Below are 13,698 nucleotides of genomic sequence, written 5' to 3'. Positions count from 1 at the left end.
ACAATAATCCTAATGACCAGAAAGGTATTGAAACCTCAAAAAGGTCTAGAGCCCAGAGCCATACAGAGGCGTTCTCAACCAGAGACATCAGGGGTTCAAGCAGCATAGCTACTAACTGCTTTAACAACCACAGACACACAATTAATAGGGCTTTTTTCCACATTTTCCAGCCGCGCGTTGGGCGCCAATTTATGTATTTGTCCAGGTTTAGAGCAAATTTGGGGAAGAATCCCCCCAAAGGAGCTCCGGTGGGAAAAGCAGATCCAATCGGCCCCTCCCCCCAACTGGTCCGGGAGGAAAGAAAAATACCTCCTTGGAGAAAGGTGGAAAAAAACCCCCTGTTTATTAAACAATAAGACCAAAACAGTATCAAAACAATGAGACCCCTTGCCACTCTAAAAGAGATGACAAACTGAGAAAAAACCCCGGGTTCAAGCAGCAGCTCACTCAGTCTCTGATCAGTCTCTCAGTGCTGGAATTGTCGCAGGCCAGGGCCAGCCCGGTGGGCCACAGCTGCAGCTGCCGGTGCTCTCCTGGGTGTTCAGTCCAGAGCAGTTCCAAGAGGTCCAAAGAAAAGGGAAAAAACAGTCCAGGGAACTTCTTTGCCTCAGCTAGCTAACACTAACTAAAAAGCAAAAGAAGAGCTCTCTGTCCCGCTGTCTGTCCGCAGACAACACAGTCAGGAGCAGGAATGTGGAGGAGTGCAGTGTCTGAAAAACAAAACTGCGCGCTTCTTCTCTCTCCCCCTTCACTCTCTGTAACACTCTTAAAGGTACAAAACTTATTATTATTCAACATAAACAGAATGAGACGATTGGGGATAAAAGCATCATATAGTCAACCCAGGACAGCACTACAGAGCAATAGGTTGCTTTTCTCAATGCTGCTGGGCTCTGCCTTTCCATGAAAAAAAATACTTTCTGAAAATCCTTTACCTTTCAAGGTTCGACCCTAATAATTCATTTTTTTTTAGGCTTATTACATTGCTAGAGTCCCTACTTCCCAAACTTGTTCACCTGAGTTCAGATCTGGGTATAAAAGTACTGAATTTGTGATTGATATCAAACATACCCCTTCGAAATAAATCTAGTTCACCATATCTTGAAATTTGGTCTGGGATTAGAATTGGGTTGAAAAGGCAAACTTTGTTTGTTGAAGTAAATCTTATCCCTGGCCTTCAGTCTGAAATATGTCATTCCACCTTAAATTTTCCAGTGTTTGGGTGTTTGCCCTTTCAGGCAGGATCTTCTTGGCTGGGGGAGATTTAAAAACTAACAACCTTTTTGTTCTGCCTCTGATTACCAAAGAAGACACTGATTTAAAGGATTGAGCAGATCACAGGACAAAGTTTAACCTTGGAGTTAACAGTTAACACAGGCAGAATTTAACCTTGATAGAATCAATGGCTTGTTTGTCACCTGGCCAGAAAGGGACCTCAATATTTATAGAAGAGATCTCTCCTTCAGATTTTTTTACAATGATACAGTTATCACAAAGTAATTTTTTCTCCAACCCAAATAAAGAAAAAAATTATTCAGAAAATCAGGTTTAATTTTTACAAGAGGTTTTATTTAGCAAGTTTTTTCCTCCAATTGTACTGTAAATCTGTGACTTGAGTTCTACACTCTGCTACTCAATGTCTTATGAACACTAAGCCAAAATGTCTGCATTTCATTTTTGTATTAAAAAAGAGATGACATAAAAATGTGATAAATATTGATTTTGAGGCACTTACATATTACAGGAATAGAAATAATAAAATTTCAAACATTTACAGATATTACTGCTGCTAAAATTCTTTACTTTATCCACTAGGGGCCATTTAATGGAATGGAGAATGGAATAAAGAAGAAAGATCACTTTCTGATTTTCAGTCCTTTTAGTTAAGAGCAAGAGAAAGAGCTACAGACAGGATATCAGACATTATTTTTTTGCAAAGGACTGATCTACCTCTTCATTTAGCCTGCCAATCCATGCCTTATACAACCTCAGAGGAAGAGTGTGGAAAAACTACAGTATTCATACCATAAGAATTTTTTCCTTCATGGGACCAAAAAGAATCTGACTGCTGAGAAAGCATGACCCATCCTCTTATTCAGATGTGTAGAGGCTGATGCTTCTTTCATTAATCTTCCAGATATAAACTACCCTCTAGCATGACCCAAAACATGAAGGATCCTTAAATTCTTTCAGCTGAAGTGATTTGTGTTTGCTATATACTCTTTTACTAATAGCTCTTTAACTTCCTTTGGGGCCTAATTTTGAATGGAACAGGTTACAGACAGTGCTTGAATAAGTGGCTGATAAACCCAGGAGAAAGATTAGGCATGGATTGATACTTGCCATTATTTTAACAAATGATAAAACTCTCCCTGCTCTGTGATCAAGAATGCTCATCTGAGAGGTTTTCACAAAGAAGTCCCCAGTCTTAATCAGGTGGTGCAGGAATGTTAACATGCTTTTCTTATATCCTGGAAAAAGCTCTAAAGACAAATTTAATTGGGATTCCTACTAGTTTGCATCTTCCTGTCAGTTTCTGGGAAACCTCTTGAGGCATGATAAACTCATTCTGCTGCATAAGAATTTTTAAATCATTTTACAGATCAAAATTTGAGTATTCTATCACATTGTAATGATGACCTGTTGAGTGAATATGTATCTAAACCCAAGAAAATTTTGCCTAAGAACTTGCTTACAGAATGTTCATGCATAATTTCTTCTTCTATCTATAACCTGCTATGAAAACTAAGATTGTCTAAGGTATGGGTCCCTTTGTAGCAAATGAATATTTAGCACTTTCCTCGAAGACCAGTACTGTTAAACGTCTCCAGAAATTTGTTTGGGAGAGCCTTGAATACACAAATTTACAATGACAGTAAACTGACAGCACAAACTGAATTGATTCAAGTATAATAATGATACCCACCATTGTCTCTGGTCTGCATCAGAGATTTTGAATGAACTGGGAGGAATTTATTGACTCACCTACCCTTAATCTTATTCTAAAGGACTAATACCTGCTGTAAATCCGTAGAAATTTACTGTGGAATTGTTGTTTGAAAGTAAAAGTCCTCAGCATTCCTTCCACTTAAACGTCTCTCAGCCAGATTTTGAGCTAAAAATTTATCATTTGAGAAGCCCTGAAAATGCTCATGTGAAATTGCATTCTGTAATGCACTGAACTAAGCACTAAACTGAGTTAATGCTAAAGTGCCAACATTGTTTTCGTATGTTAGAGAGCAAATCCTATTGCATATCACTGGATGGAAGGAGGTCTTTATTGGAATATATCCTAATATGAAAGAAAAATGTGTGTCTGGAAAGAATATAATAATGAATCCAGACAAGCAGGGAATAAACTCTAGTTTAAAACTAAGGGACAAGATGTTCATGTGTTCCTAATTTTAGAGGAATAAATGTGAAAGAAAGTCACATTTAGCAGAAAAAAGTGTTTAAACATTACTTTACTCTCACTACTTTATAATCTATATTTTACTCATACTTGATTTCACTAGTTTATCAGTTACATTGAACTCTGGAAAGCCCTTTCTAGAAATAGCATTACTACCTTGAAATACATGATTATTTATAACTCTTAAATGTATGTATGCCATAGATACAAATATATTTCTCTCTTAAACATCAAAATGAACCAAAAGCACTTAATTTTCAGATGAGAGCATATGTTTTCAGTTGAAAAACATTTTCAGTTTAAAACATATGAATGAAATAAAGGAAACTGAGTCCAAACTCTGAGAACACAAAAGCAATGAGATAGTCTCAGAATAAACAATGAGGGAAAGAGTATATTATTTAATTCTTCAAATGAGATACCAAAATTTCTAGTGTACAGATTGGGCTGCAGAGATTTCTGTTCACCTGTATTTGAAGATGTTGAGCAGACTATGACCAAGTCTGCCATATTTTTCTGTGTAAAAAAGTTTTCAGTGAGGATAAACTAGACTTCATCAGTTTCCCAAATATTTGTAAAATGGCATCTAATTTCTCCAAAATCAACAACCTTCCCCCATCCTATTAAATGTATGGCCTTCTTTTATTTTTTTAAAAATTAAACTAAGACTGCACTGACATTTCTTAATCCTGATTTTCATCCTATTATTTTGACAACATTGCAGGAGGACATTGGTACAATAGCAGAACAAAAGAGAAAAAAAGTATAAAATACATGTAACCCATGCAGGATACATTTTCAGTAGAGTAAAACAGAGATTGTAGGAAGACTTTTACTTTCAGTTTCCAGAGTGACCCATCATTAAAATACCTCACTACAGTTTTACAGGAGAAACATATTTACTACCAGGTAATGGCTGTCTGGGGACATTGCCATTTTATCAACCTTCCCCTGGAGCAAACCTTGCATACATTCATGTCTCTGTCAGTGCTATCAATCTCTGTGTACCACTAAAGGACAAACTTGATTTTTGCCCAGACAGTTTGTCTGTGCTTGGAAAAAAAAAAATCAAAGCAGGATTACATCAGGTTTGTTTCCTGCCCTGGAGTACTGAGTAAAAGAGTTCCTACAGTCTCTATACAGCTTTTATGGACACAATTAAAATACAAAATATTACTGCAAAACCTTGCAATATAACCCATGTGAAAGAGGAAGCCTATGTGACTGGAAAATCCACAAAACATAGCACAATCGAGTCACAGCTGAATATGTATTTTGAACTCCTGTTAAAATTCAGGTGCATGTTGTTGTCTTCTAGAATTCAGCTCCATATGAATAACCTCATTAGAGAACAAAACCACTAATAAAAGTTGAAAAAAAATTAAAAATAAAAACCAGAGAAAGGCAAAGAAGAAAGGTCAAAACCACTACATTTCATCTTTAAGCATTTAAAAAAAATATTTTAGGTTTCAGTTAATTAACAACTGTCAGCATTCTTCTGGGGTGGGTACAGCTATGTCTGTGAAACTGCAGATTTTTTTCTAGCTTTATTTATTATCTTATTATGCTACACTGGGCATTTTTTATTGCTTGATTTCTATTATTTGGGAATTTGCTCTGATTTCTTCCAAATTTTCCTTCATGCTGGTGAAGAGATCTTTAGATAACTTAGATCTTCAGATAACCAGATTTTTAGATAACCAACTGTTGCTTGTTGTTCAAGCAACATATCCCAGAGTTTAACCTCAAAACCCATATGCAGACCATATTTCATCATGGAAAATTAGAAATTAACATCCTTAATACCTTGATAACTATATGTTCTATCCTTTGAGACTACAAATCACATTGCATTAATCAACAGAATGAGGACAGACAAAATTCAGTTCACTGCTTCACTGATTATGAAGACATGGAAAAAATCTGAAAGTCAGTTACATGAAAATATGTCTGGTCAGACATACCAACATCTGGAGGTTAAACTAGTTTGCTCTAGTGCAACATAGTAGAAAATACCCTCTAGTTTTTGAAATTGTCCTTGTTTGTTGGCTTTTTTGCTTTTTGTTTTTTTCTTTTTTAACTCTGGAAATTTCACCATAGCAAACTAATATGCAGTATCTGCACAGGGCTAAAATGAAGAATTACGTATTTACTACTGTACAGTAATAATGTTAAAGTTAACATATTTTCTAAAGAATAAGAAAGACAAAAAAGTAAGAAAAACTGGAATAAAAATGTGTGAACTTGAAATAACTCTTATGTGCTGAAAATCAAATGTTTATACTCCCTAGATTTCTATTTCCTTAATTTGAAAAGACTTTCAGATGTTTTTATGAGTGAAGATAATTTACTGCTCCCAATCAGCATCCAAGCCTCTTAAGATACAATTTAACAAAGCTGTTTATTATTAGTAAACAGTTATCAAATATTTCCTCAAAATTTGTAATGCATTAAGAGGCAGTTAATGAAATTATGCATATTCTTTTATTTCCTTCTAAAACTTTTTCTCTCCTCAAAATTTTAGGGTGTTTTTATTACCCAGCTTGAAGTGAAATTGAATTACACAAAATGACTGATTGTCAAGGACATCTGAACAAATGAGGTATTCATTTTATTCAGAATCCATTGAAGGATTTCTTGATGTTTTTATTTAATTTGCTTCATATCAAACAGCTAAGCTCTCCTTTGAGACACATCACAGAAGAAATAAAAGATTAATAAAATCCCAGTAAGTTCTTACAATCTTTCAGAGTTTGACAGAATGCCTTGATATTATTCCATTTCTTTCTCATAGATAAATAGAGACCAGTGTTGTCATTGAAGTGCTCTTTGCCACCAGCAGTCTAGTCCCATGGGCATAGGTACTCTATATATATCAAAATCTAAGAATGATGATAAATAAATCAATTAGAGTACTTTGGAGTTAATGATATATATGTTTGGAGAATACAGGCTGTATAAGTTGTTTTATTTCTATAGAGCTATTTGTAAAAGCTGTTTAAAACCACAAGCTCTTCCTGTGGTTTCTAACAAATGTGCTGACTGCTTAGGGTAATGTCAGTTGTGATGCCAACCATTGGAACTCAGAAAGATGTATTATTTTTATACCTAAGGGAGTGTTTGAAAAGTTCAAAGTAATTCAAGTAGTTTTATGACAAAGAAAAGCTTAAAAAGCCATATTTAAAAATATATAACACAACTCAGCAAACATAGAGTTGAGTATATTTTCAGGTAATTTAATGTTTGTTTTAATGCCATTTTTAAATTCTCACTTCCCTCTTGGAGTCTATTCAAAGTAGTTTCTTTCCTCATAAATTACTTTAATTTTCTTTAACTAGTTAGCACTACTTTTCAACAGTTATTTTGTATTTTTGCACATAATGAATACAGACTTTAAAAAGGTTGTTGTGACCCTTTAATATTTGTCAATGGACAAGGCAGTATTACTTCAGGCCATTTGTGTGAAAATGAAAAAGTACAGTATGATTTATGGAAAATTTTTATTATAATCCCAGATATTTTTCAAGAGGCCCATATTATTGCATTATGTGGGGGAGGTGGAACCAGACAGATGTCCCAAATAATATGATTTAGCAACCAGTACTTTCCTTAACAATTTTTTCAAGGTACGTTTATGGAGATGGCAAGGTTAGGTAGAAAGCTGAGGTTTTTTCACTGAGAAACTTGCTCAGTCATACAGGAAAGCAACTAATTTACTAAGAAGTACTGAAGAATTCCATGACAAGAAAGGAGCTTTTCATAAGTACCAACAGATTAAAATTAAGGCATGGAAGCCTAGTAGAAATTCATGTGTGTGAAAAAATGAGTCAGGAGACTGGGAAATTGCTGAGGAGCTGCTCATCTATGTGCAAACACTTCCCCAGTACTCCAGCACAGTTCAGAAGGTTGGATTATCACAGTGGTGTGACAGCCAGCCGTGAAACAAAAAATTTGCTGGAGGCTGGTATTTACTACCCACTTGACATTTAAAAAAAATCTGTCGAGTTTTCCTTCATAGATTTTTTTTTTCTTAGCTCAGTGATGTAGACTGCTGCCTTTATCCTTATTTACTCTCTCAATTTCTTACAGGGTGTTGTCTACCTATGTACTGTCAGGACAAAATAGATAATTAATCTACTGAATTTTTGCACAAGACAGAACCAAATAAAAGCATGAAGAAATATCATAAAGAATAAATAGAGTAAGATATGAATAATAAATATGACAATGAAATTCTATTTTTTTTCAGAGTCCAAACAGATTAAAAAAGCAGTCAATGTTTGGGCATTTTAATTTTGAAAAAAAAAATTACCAAAAAGATATGTTATACGGATTCACTATGTTAATTCAGTAAAATTAAACAAACACCTGAAACTCAATAATTAACAGAGGTACTAAACCAGCAAAAGAAAATAGGAAGTGATAAATTAAAAGAGCAGCTTTTTGCTGCAGAGGCTACATGCTATGCAGAGGAAATTTAAATTCGCTACAATGAAAAAAGCAGCTTAATTCCATTCTAATTGGTGAACATATTTTAAATTTACTCTAGTAAGCTAAGTCATCTGTGTTTAAATCCAGATTTTGTGATGTGTTTGTGACATAGGACTAATATTTGTTTGAGAAAAAGTTATAAGTAAGATAAAAGAAAGCTCTCAAAAGTTTCTCTCTCTTTCTCTCTTTGATTTATATATGTGTGGATTCACATGAGCTGAATTGTTGCGAGGAACTACAAAGCATAATCAAACGTAGAACATCTTGGAAAGAAGGAAAATAACAGCCATTTTCTCTGTTCCTTTGAGACATGGCAGAGATTGACACCACCTCTCTGCAAGCTCCTTTTGGGCAGTTGTAGAGAGTAATAAACCCTCCCCCGAGCCTCCTTTTCTCCAGGCTAAACCCCAGCTCCCTCAGCCACCCCTCATCAGATGTGTTTTCTACACCTCTAGCAGCTTGACTGCCCTTCTCTGGACTCACTCCAGCCCCTCAATGTCCTCTTTCCAACTGAGAGGCCCAGAACAGGACCCAAATTTGAGATGTGGCCTCAAGAACCCCCAGTACAGCTGGACAATCAATCCCTGCCCTGCTCCTGCTGGCCACAGCCTGGCTGATCCAGGCCAGGATGCCATCGGCCTTCTGGGCCACCTGGGCACACTCTGGATCATGTTCAGCTGCTATCAGCCAGCACCCCCAGGTTCTTTTCTGCTGGTCAGCTTTGCAGTCGCTCTGCTCCCGGCCTATGGCACTGCCTGGGGCTGTTGTGGCCCAAATGTGAAATCCAGAACTTGGATCGTCCTTCTGATCCTTCTTGTAGGTGGGCCTCATATTTGCTATTTTCCAGTCAATTGGGACTTTTCTAGATTTGGGACTTTTCTAGGACTGTTGGTAAATAATTGAGAGAGGCTTGGTGGACTCTTTCACCATCTCCCTGTTAGGTGCATCCCATCCAAGCCCATAGACTTGTGGGTATCTAATTGGCACAGCAGATCACAAACCATTCCCTCCTGGATTATGGGTGTATCACTCAGGTTCCCATCCCTAACTTCCAGCTCCAGGAGTTGGGTATCTTGAGTACTACTGCTTTTGGTGTTAAGATTGAGGCAAAGAAAGCACTATCTCAGACTTTTTGTCATCTTCTGACACTATGGCATATTCTGCACCCAGAAAAGGATGAAGATTCTCCTCCTTTTTCTGCCAGTGTATTTAAGGAAACTTTTTTGTGTTGTATTTACACAGAGGCCAAATACATGAATAATCTCCTGGCATCTTGCAGCTGGTCTGCATGACCCATGTGACATTTGCCAGTCCCCAGTGGATGTCCCCAGTGGATGTCTCAGGTGCCTGAGATTATCAGTGTGGCAGTGGCCACCTGGGTTGAGGCAACTGAACTGAGCCCTAAGGAAACAGACATTGCCTATGAAAGAGATGTGCTTCTCTCTGTCAGTGACAGAACATCAGAAGAGCAAGGTGGAGTAACTGTACTAAACAAAGTACACCAAGAGGTGTCAGTTTGCACTTCAGCCTTCGCAGAGCTAAATATTCTCACAAGGTCTGGATGTTCTAAAAGAAATTGCCTTCATGAACAACTTCCCTTTGCCATTTTCTACAGAAAATGGGCACATATACTGAAAAATAATAAAATCATGTTTTTTAAATTAATTAGAGCATTTTTATTTAGGTTTTTTTTCCACATAGTACCCAGAAACAATGCTTTCTTACCATCATTTCTCAGTGTCAGAGGCGTAGGAGGACTCAAAACTCTGGCGTTTGTCACTGTGTTTTTCACCAGGCATATGTAGCTGCCAACATCGGATGTTTGCACCTTGGATATGTAGAGATTGCCTGTCTCCTGAGAGATGAAACGCCTGCTGTCTTCTGCCACAAAAGATGGGAATTCATTAAATACCCAGCTATAGATGATCTCTAAAAGAACACAGAAAGAAAATAAGATAAAGTAATTGCAGAAACAATACTGTGTCATGTTAATAGATACACTAAATTAATGTTCATTAGCCTTATTTCAATAATCTATGGGGAGAAAAAGTTAAAGATTTTAAAAACCTTTAATTTGTTTGGTTTAGAATTCAAGAGGATATTTTTTTCTTCCCTTGGGAATTTGAAAGTAGCATAAATGTTGAATCCATGAGTTCCTTGTGAAGGCAGAATTAGTTCAGGTGAAATAATTAATTTATTTATCAGACTCAGAAAACAGCAATAAGATATTAAATAAATCCCTTTTCTAGTCTTTGGGCCAAACCAATAATAATATCCAAAGAATTATTTTCTCTACTAGGTCAGATTTGCAGGGAAATATATCAAGATGATTCCTGCAGAGCTGTGGATGACTTCTGCAAATGTTTGTGTATAAACAGGTTTCATTCTGAATATTTTTTTTAAAGTCACTAGATTGTAGTAACTACTCCACATACCTTGTAGGTAATATTACTGCGTTATCTTTTACATTTGCTTCATTGAAGAATTTCTTAACCTTTCCATTGTGCAGCTTAAATCCCTATGATCAATGAATAAGCCCTTAAACCAAAGCTACCAACAAATCATTGACTTTTAAAAATAGCTGTTAAGTCTATTCCCTTGGTTCTTATTTTTATCCCATGAATCATCTATTCTATTTACCTGAACATTATATACTTTTCCCTTTATACTCATAATAATTAGTAGAGGGGAAAAAAAGTTATTTCCTATTATTCTGTATGAGATTATATCATGATTTAATAAAAACCTAGATTCATTTATGCCTCAGAATTAGAAGTATCAGTAAAGTTAATGAGATTCTGATTTAGCAGGATGTTCCTTGCAGGGAATTATTCATGTGGAGTTTCACCAACTCTGACTTTAAAGCCTTAACCCTATATATACTTCTTTATGCGTTGTTCTCCTTTTGAGCTTATTTTACACTTTTTCATTCTTTCTTCACAATTGGAAAAAATATTGCTCGCTACTTAAACTGGCACATCTGATGAATGGTTATTTGTTCTGTAATCTCCCTCCTGTAGCCTTCAAAAACCTGGCTTCAAAATGAGAAAACCAAAGTTAGTCCAGGAATGTAAAGTCCCCACTATTTTTCCAAGACACAAACTGCTTCACTGGTATAAGAAATTTCAAGCTTTTAGACTGAAATTTCTTGTGTGGCTACTCATCTTCAGCAGCAACAGGAAGACAGTAATTTCAAGTATGTCAGTCTGGTTCTCTCATACTTTTATATAAAGTTAGTTGAAAATGAAAGAGTCAAAGGGGTGAGAGGAAACACCTCGAAATTTAAATTTTGCTATGTAGTTTCCTTTTAGTGATAGGAGAGGAACTGGTGTAAGAAGTGTGAAACATACTGCATCTTAGCCAGGTGTGCACTTTGACTATAACAGTATGGAGAGAATTAGGAATTCCAACTGATTTGTCCTTTCTATCCTTGTGTTGCACTGTCCCCTGACACCGTGGCGAGAAAGGAAAAAAGAGGCACAATGACTGCTTTTTCAAACAATATAAGCAAACAGTGCATATAGTGCTAATAAGATGCTTCTGAAAAAATTTTTAGGAAGTTTACTCTAATTTTGAAATCAGATGAAAACTCTCTCCTAAAAATCCTTGTGGTATCAATATAAAAATGCTGTGTTAAAGGACTGAACATACTTAGTTGTCAGGAGGGGAAGACTGTCTCAAAATCTCAAAATAGGGACTTAAACTGCACACATTGACTTTTTACTAAAAATCTTTTTTAGATTTATTAGTAATTCTGGGGGCTACATAGGACTCTAAGGAATTAAGATCTCTCAGAGAGTTCTCTGAGTGTTCAGATTTTCCTTCCTCTTCTGTTATGTTTCAGGCAAAATACTAATTATGCCCCAAATATATCTTGGAAATTTTTATTACCACATTTTACCATAATGCTTTATCTGGCAAAAAATTATTCATGGCACTACAAAATTCTACAAAATGATGATGAATACACAAGTTCAAGGAAAATACACAGGCTTTAACTGAAGACCTGTTACCAATTCAAATGGAAAGTAATCAGTCACACTAATTGCTCTGCTTTAAAAGTAGTTCAAAGCAAATCCAAAACAGTCATCAGTGTGGGTTCACTGGCAGTTCACACAGAAGAGAATTTTCTCCATTCATAGCCTAAAACCACTTACAATTAATTATTCATTTATTAATTAGAATTAATACTAAAGAACAGATTTCAGGCAATACATTTTTGTGCCTCTAAGGAAATAAAATACTTTGTGCTGGTGCTGAATCCAGGGGGATACTGTCATTTTGGCACTTTCTTAATTATTTTTGCTGTTAAAAATGGTGTGATGGATGAATGTGTACTGGCAGAGTGTACTGAGACAAAAAAACGTAACAGAACTCCCGCCAAACCTGAAGCTCAAAGCATTTGTGTATTCCAGCCAGGAGCCCCAACTCTTAAGTCTAGAAGAAAGTGTTAGCGGTTTACTTCTTGATTCTTGTCAGCCCATTGAAATTGAAAGAATTGCTCCTAATTTTCATTTCTAAATAGCAAAACCCCAGGAACACCCTTTAAAATACTTGAAGAATGCATCTGAATGCTCAGGTCTGGAATGCAGCTGGAATTCTTGGTCTCCTTTGCAGGTGAAAAGGCCCTTAGACACTTCATGATTTTTTTTTTTTTTTCTCCTGTTAAACCTGGTTAATGAGTTCAGCAGATTCTTAAATAAAATTCCGAGGGTCATGTCCATGCACTATGCATAGGTTTCAGTGGAAATATCTCAGGAAAATGTTGCACACCAGTCAGAAACAACCACAGCTGGCTTGGGATCTGGGGACCCCACAGTTTTTTAGCTGACAGAAATAGATGGATGATCTTCCAGAAGTGATTTCACAAAAGGGTGTTCGCAGAATGACTGCAATTAAGGGAAAATGGGTGTACCTTGACATTGATCCATTGTGCAAATATCTCACACTTCTAAATTTGCAGCCCAAGAAGAGGATGAATCATGCATTGCTGTTCACATTCTTGGACTCTGACTGTTTCTGTTTTGTATGCCAGCAAAACTACAAGTTAGAGTTTGTAAAAAACAAAATTGCTAGCAAAGGCTGGCCAAGTACAAAACCAGGGGGTTTCTTTCATTTTGCTTTTTTGTTTTTCTACTGTCAGTTTTTAGCATAAGCCAATAACCACATGAATAAAAGACACATTAAAAAAAAGCCCAAACTAATAAAAAGACAATAATGGAAAATCAATATTTAAAACATAGCTGTCTCTCTGTAGACAAATGTGTAATTATACTCTACATCACAATAAAATATTCTGAAACAGTGGATGTAGTTACATGTCACAAGTCCCACAAGAGTTCAGCACAGCAGCACATGTAAACCACAGGAAGAAAGGTATTTAAATATTATCTGAAATCCTACTCATACAAAATGGTAAACTGCTGAGTGAACTTTCAGGATTTGAGAACAAGAAGCCGAAGACCAAATGGATGACACCAGGTCTATTTGTACACAGTTCACTGCAGTTTTTACTGAACTTCAAGCCCAAATTTTCCTATAATTGTTTATGTTACAAGATTTTAGAACCAGTGTCATTTGGCCAAGCACAAATACAATTGTCCTTGCATTATTTTTCAATGGGATATTGTACTCCAGAGGTGCATCTCAAGCCTGACAGACAAATAATGTTGACTTTCAAGAAATTTTTAAGCTAAAAGTCAGTGCTACCAAAATCTAAGTAAACCAAACCAGAACTTTAAAATCAGAAAGTAATTACTTTAGATATGGACCGTATGAAGTAATCTGCTTTTGAG

General features: G+C 36.0%; 1 protein-coding gene across 7 annotated transcripts in view; it reads right to left on the bottom strand.

The window, feature by feature from the left end:
* Window positions 1-13,698, bottom strand: part of CNTN5 (contactin 5) — a 619,341-nt gene that overhangs the window by 152,567 nt on the left and 453,076 nt on the right. For all 7 annotated transcript variants that reach the window (XM_074535151.1, XM_074535149.1, XM_005482597.4 and 4 more), the window contains one exon: window positions 9,629-9,832. In XM_074535151.1, coding sequence (XP_074391252.1) covers window positions 9,629-9,832 — 204 coding nt within the window. The remainder of the gene's footprint in view (window positions 1-9,628; window positions 9,833-13,698) is intronic.

This window comes from Zonotrichia albicollis, chromosome 2 (assembly GCF_047830755.1).
Source record: "Zonotrichia albicollis isolate bZonAlb1 chromosome 2, bZonAlb1.hap1, whole genome shotgun sequence".
NCBI classification, from domain to species: domain Eukaryota; kingdom Metazoa; phylum Chordata; class Aves; order Passeriformes; family Passerellidae; genus Zonotrichia; species Zonotrichia albicollis.
This window is presented reverse-complemented; position numbering and strand designations above follow the sequence as displayed.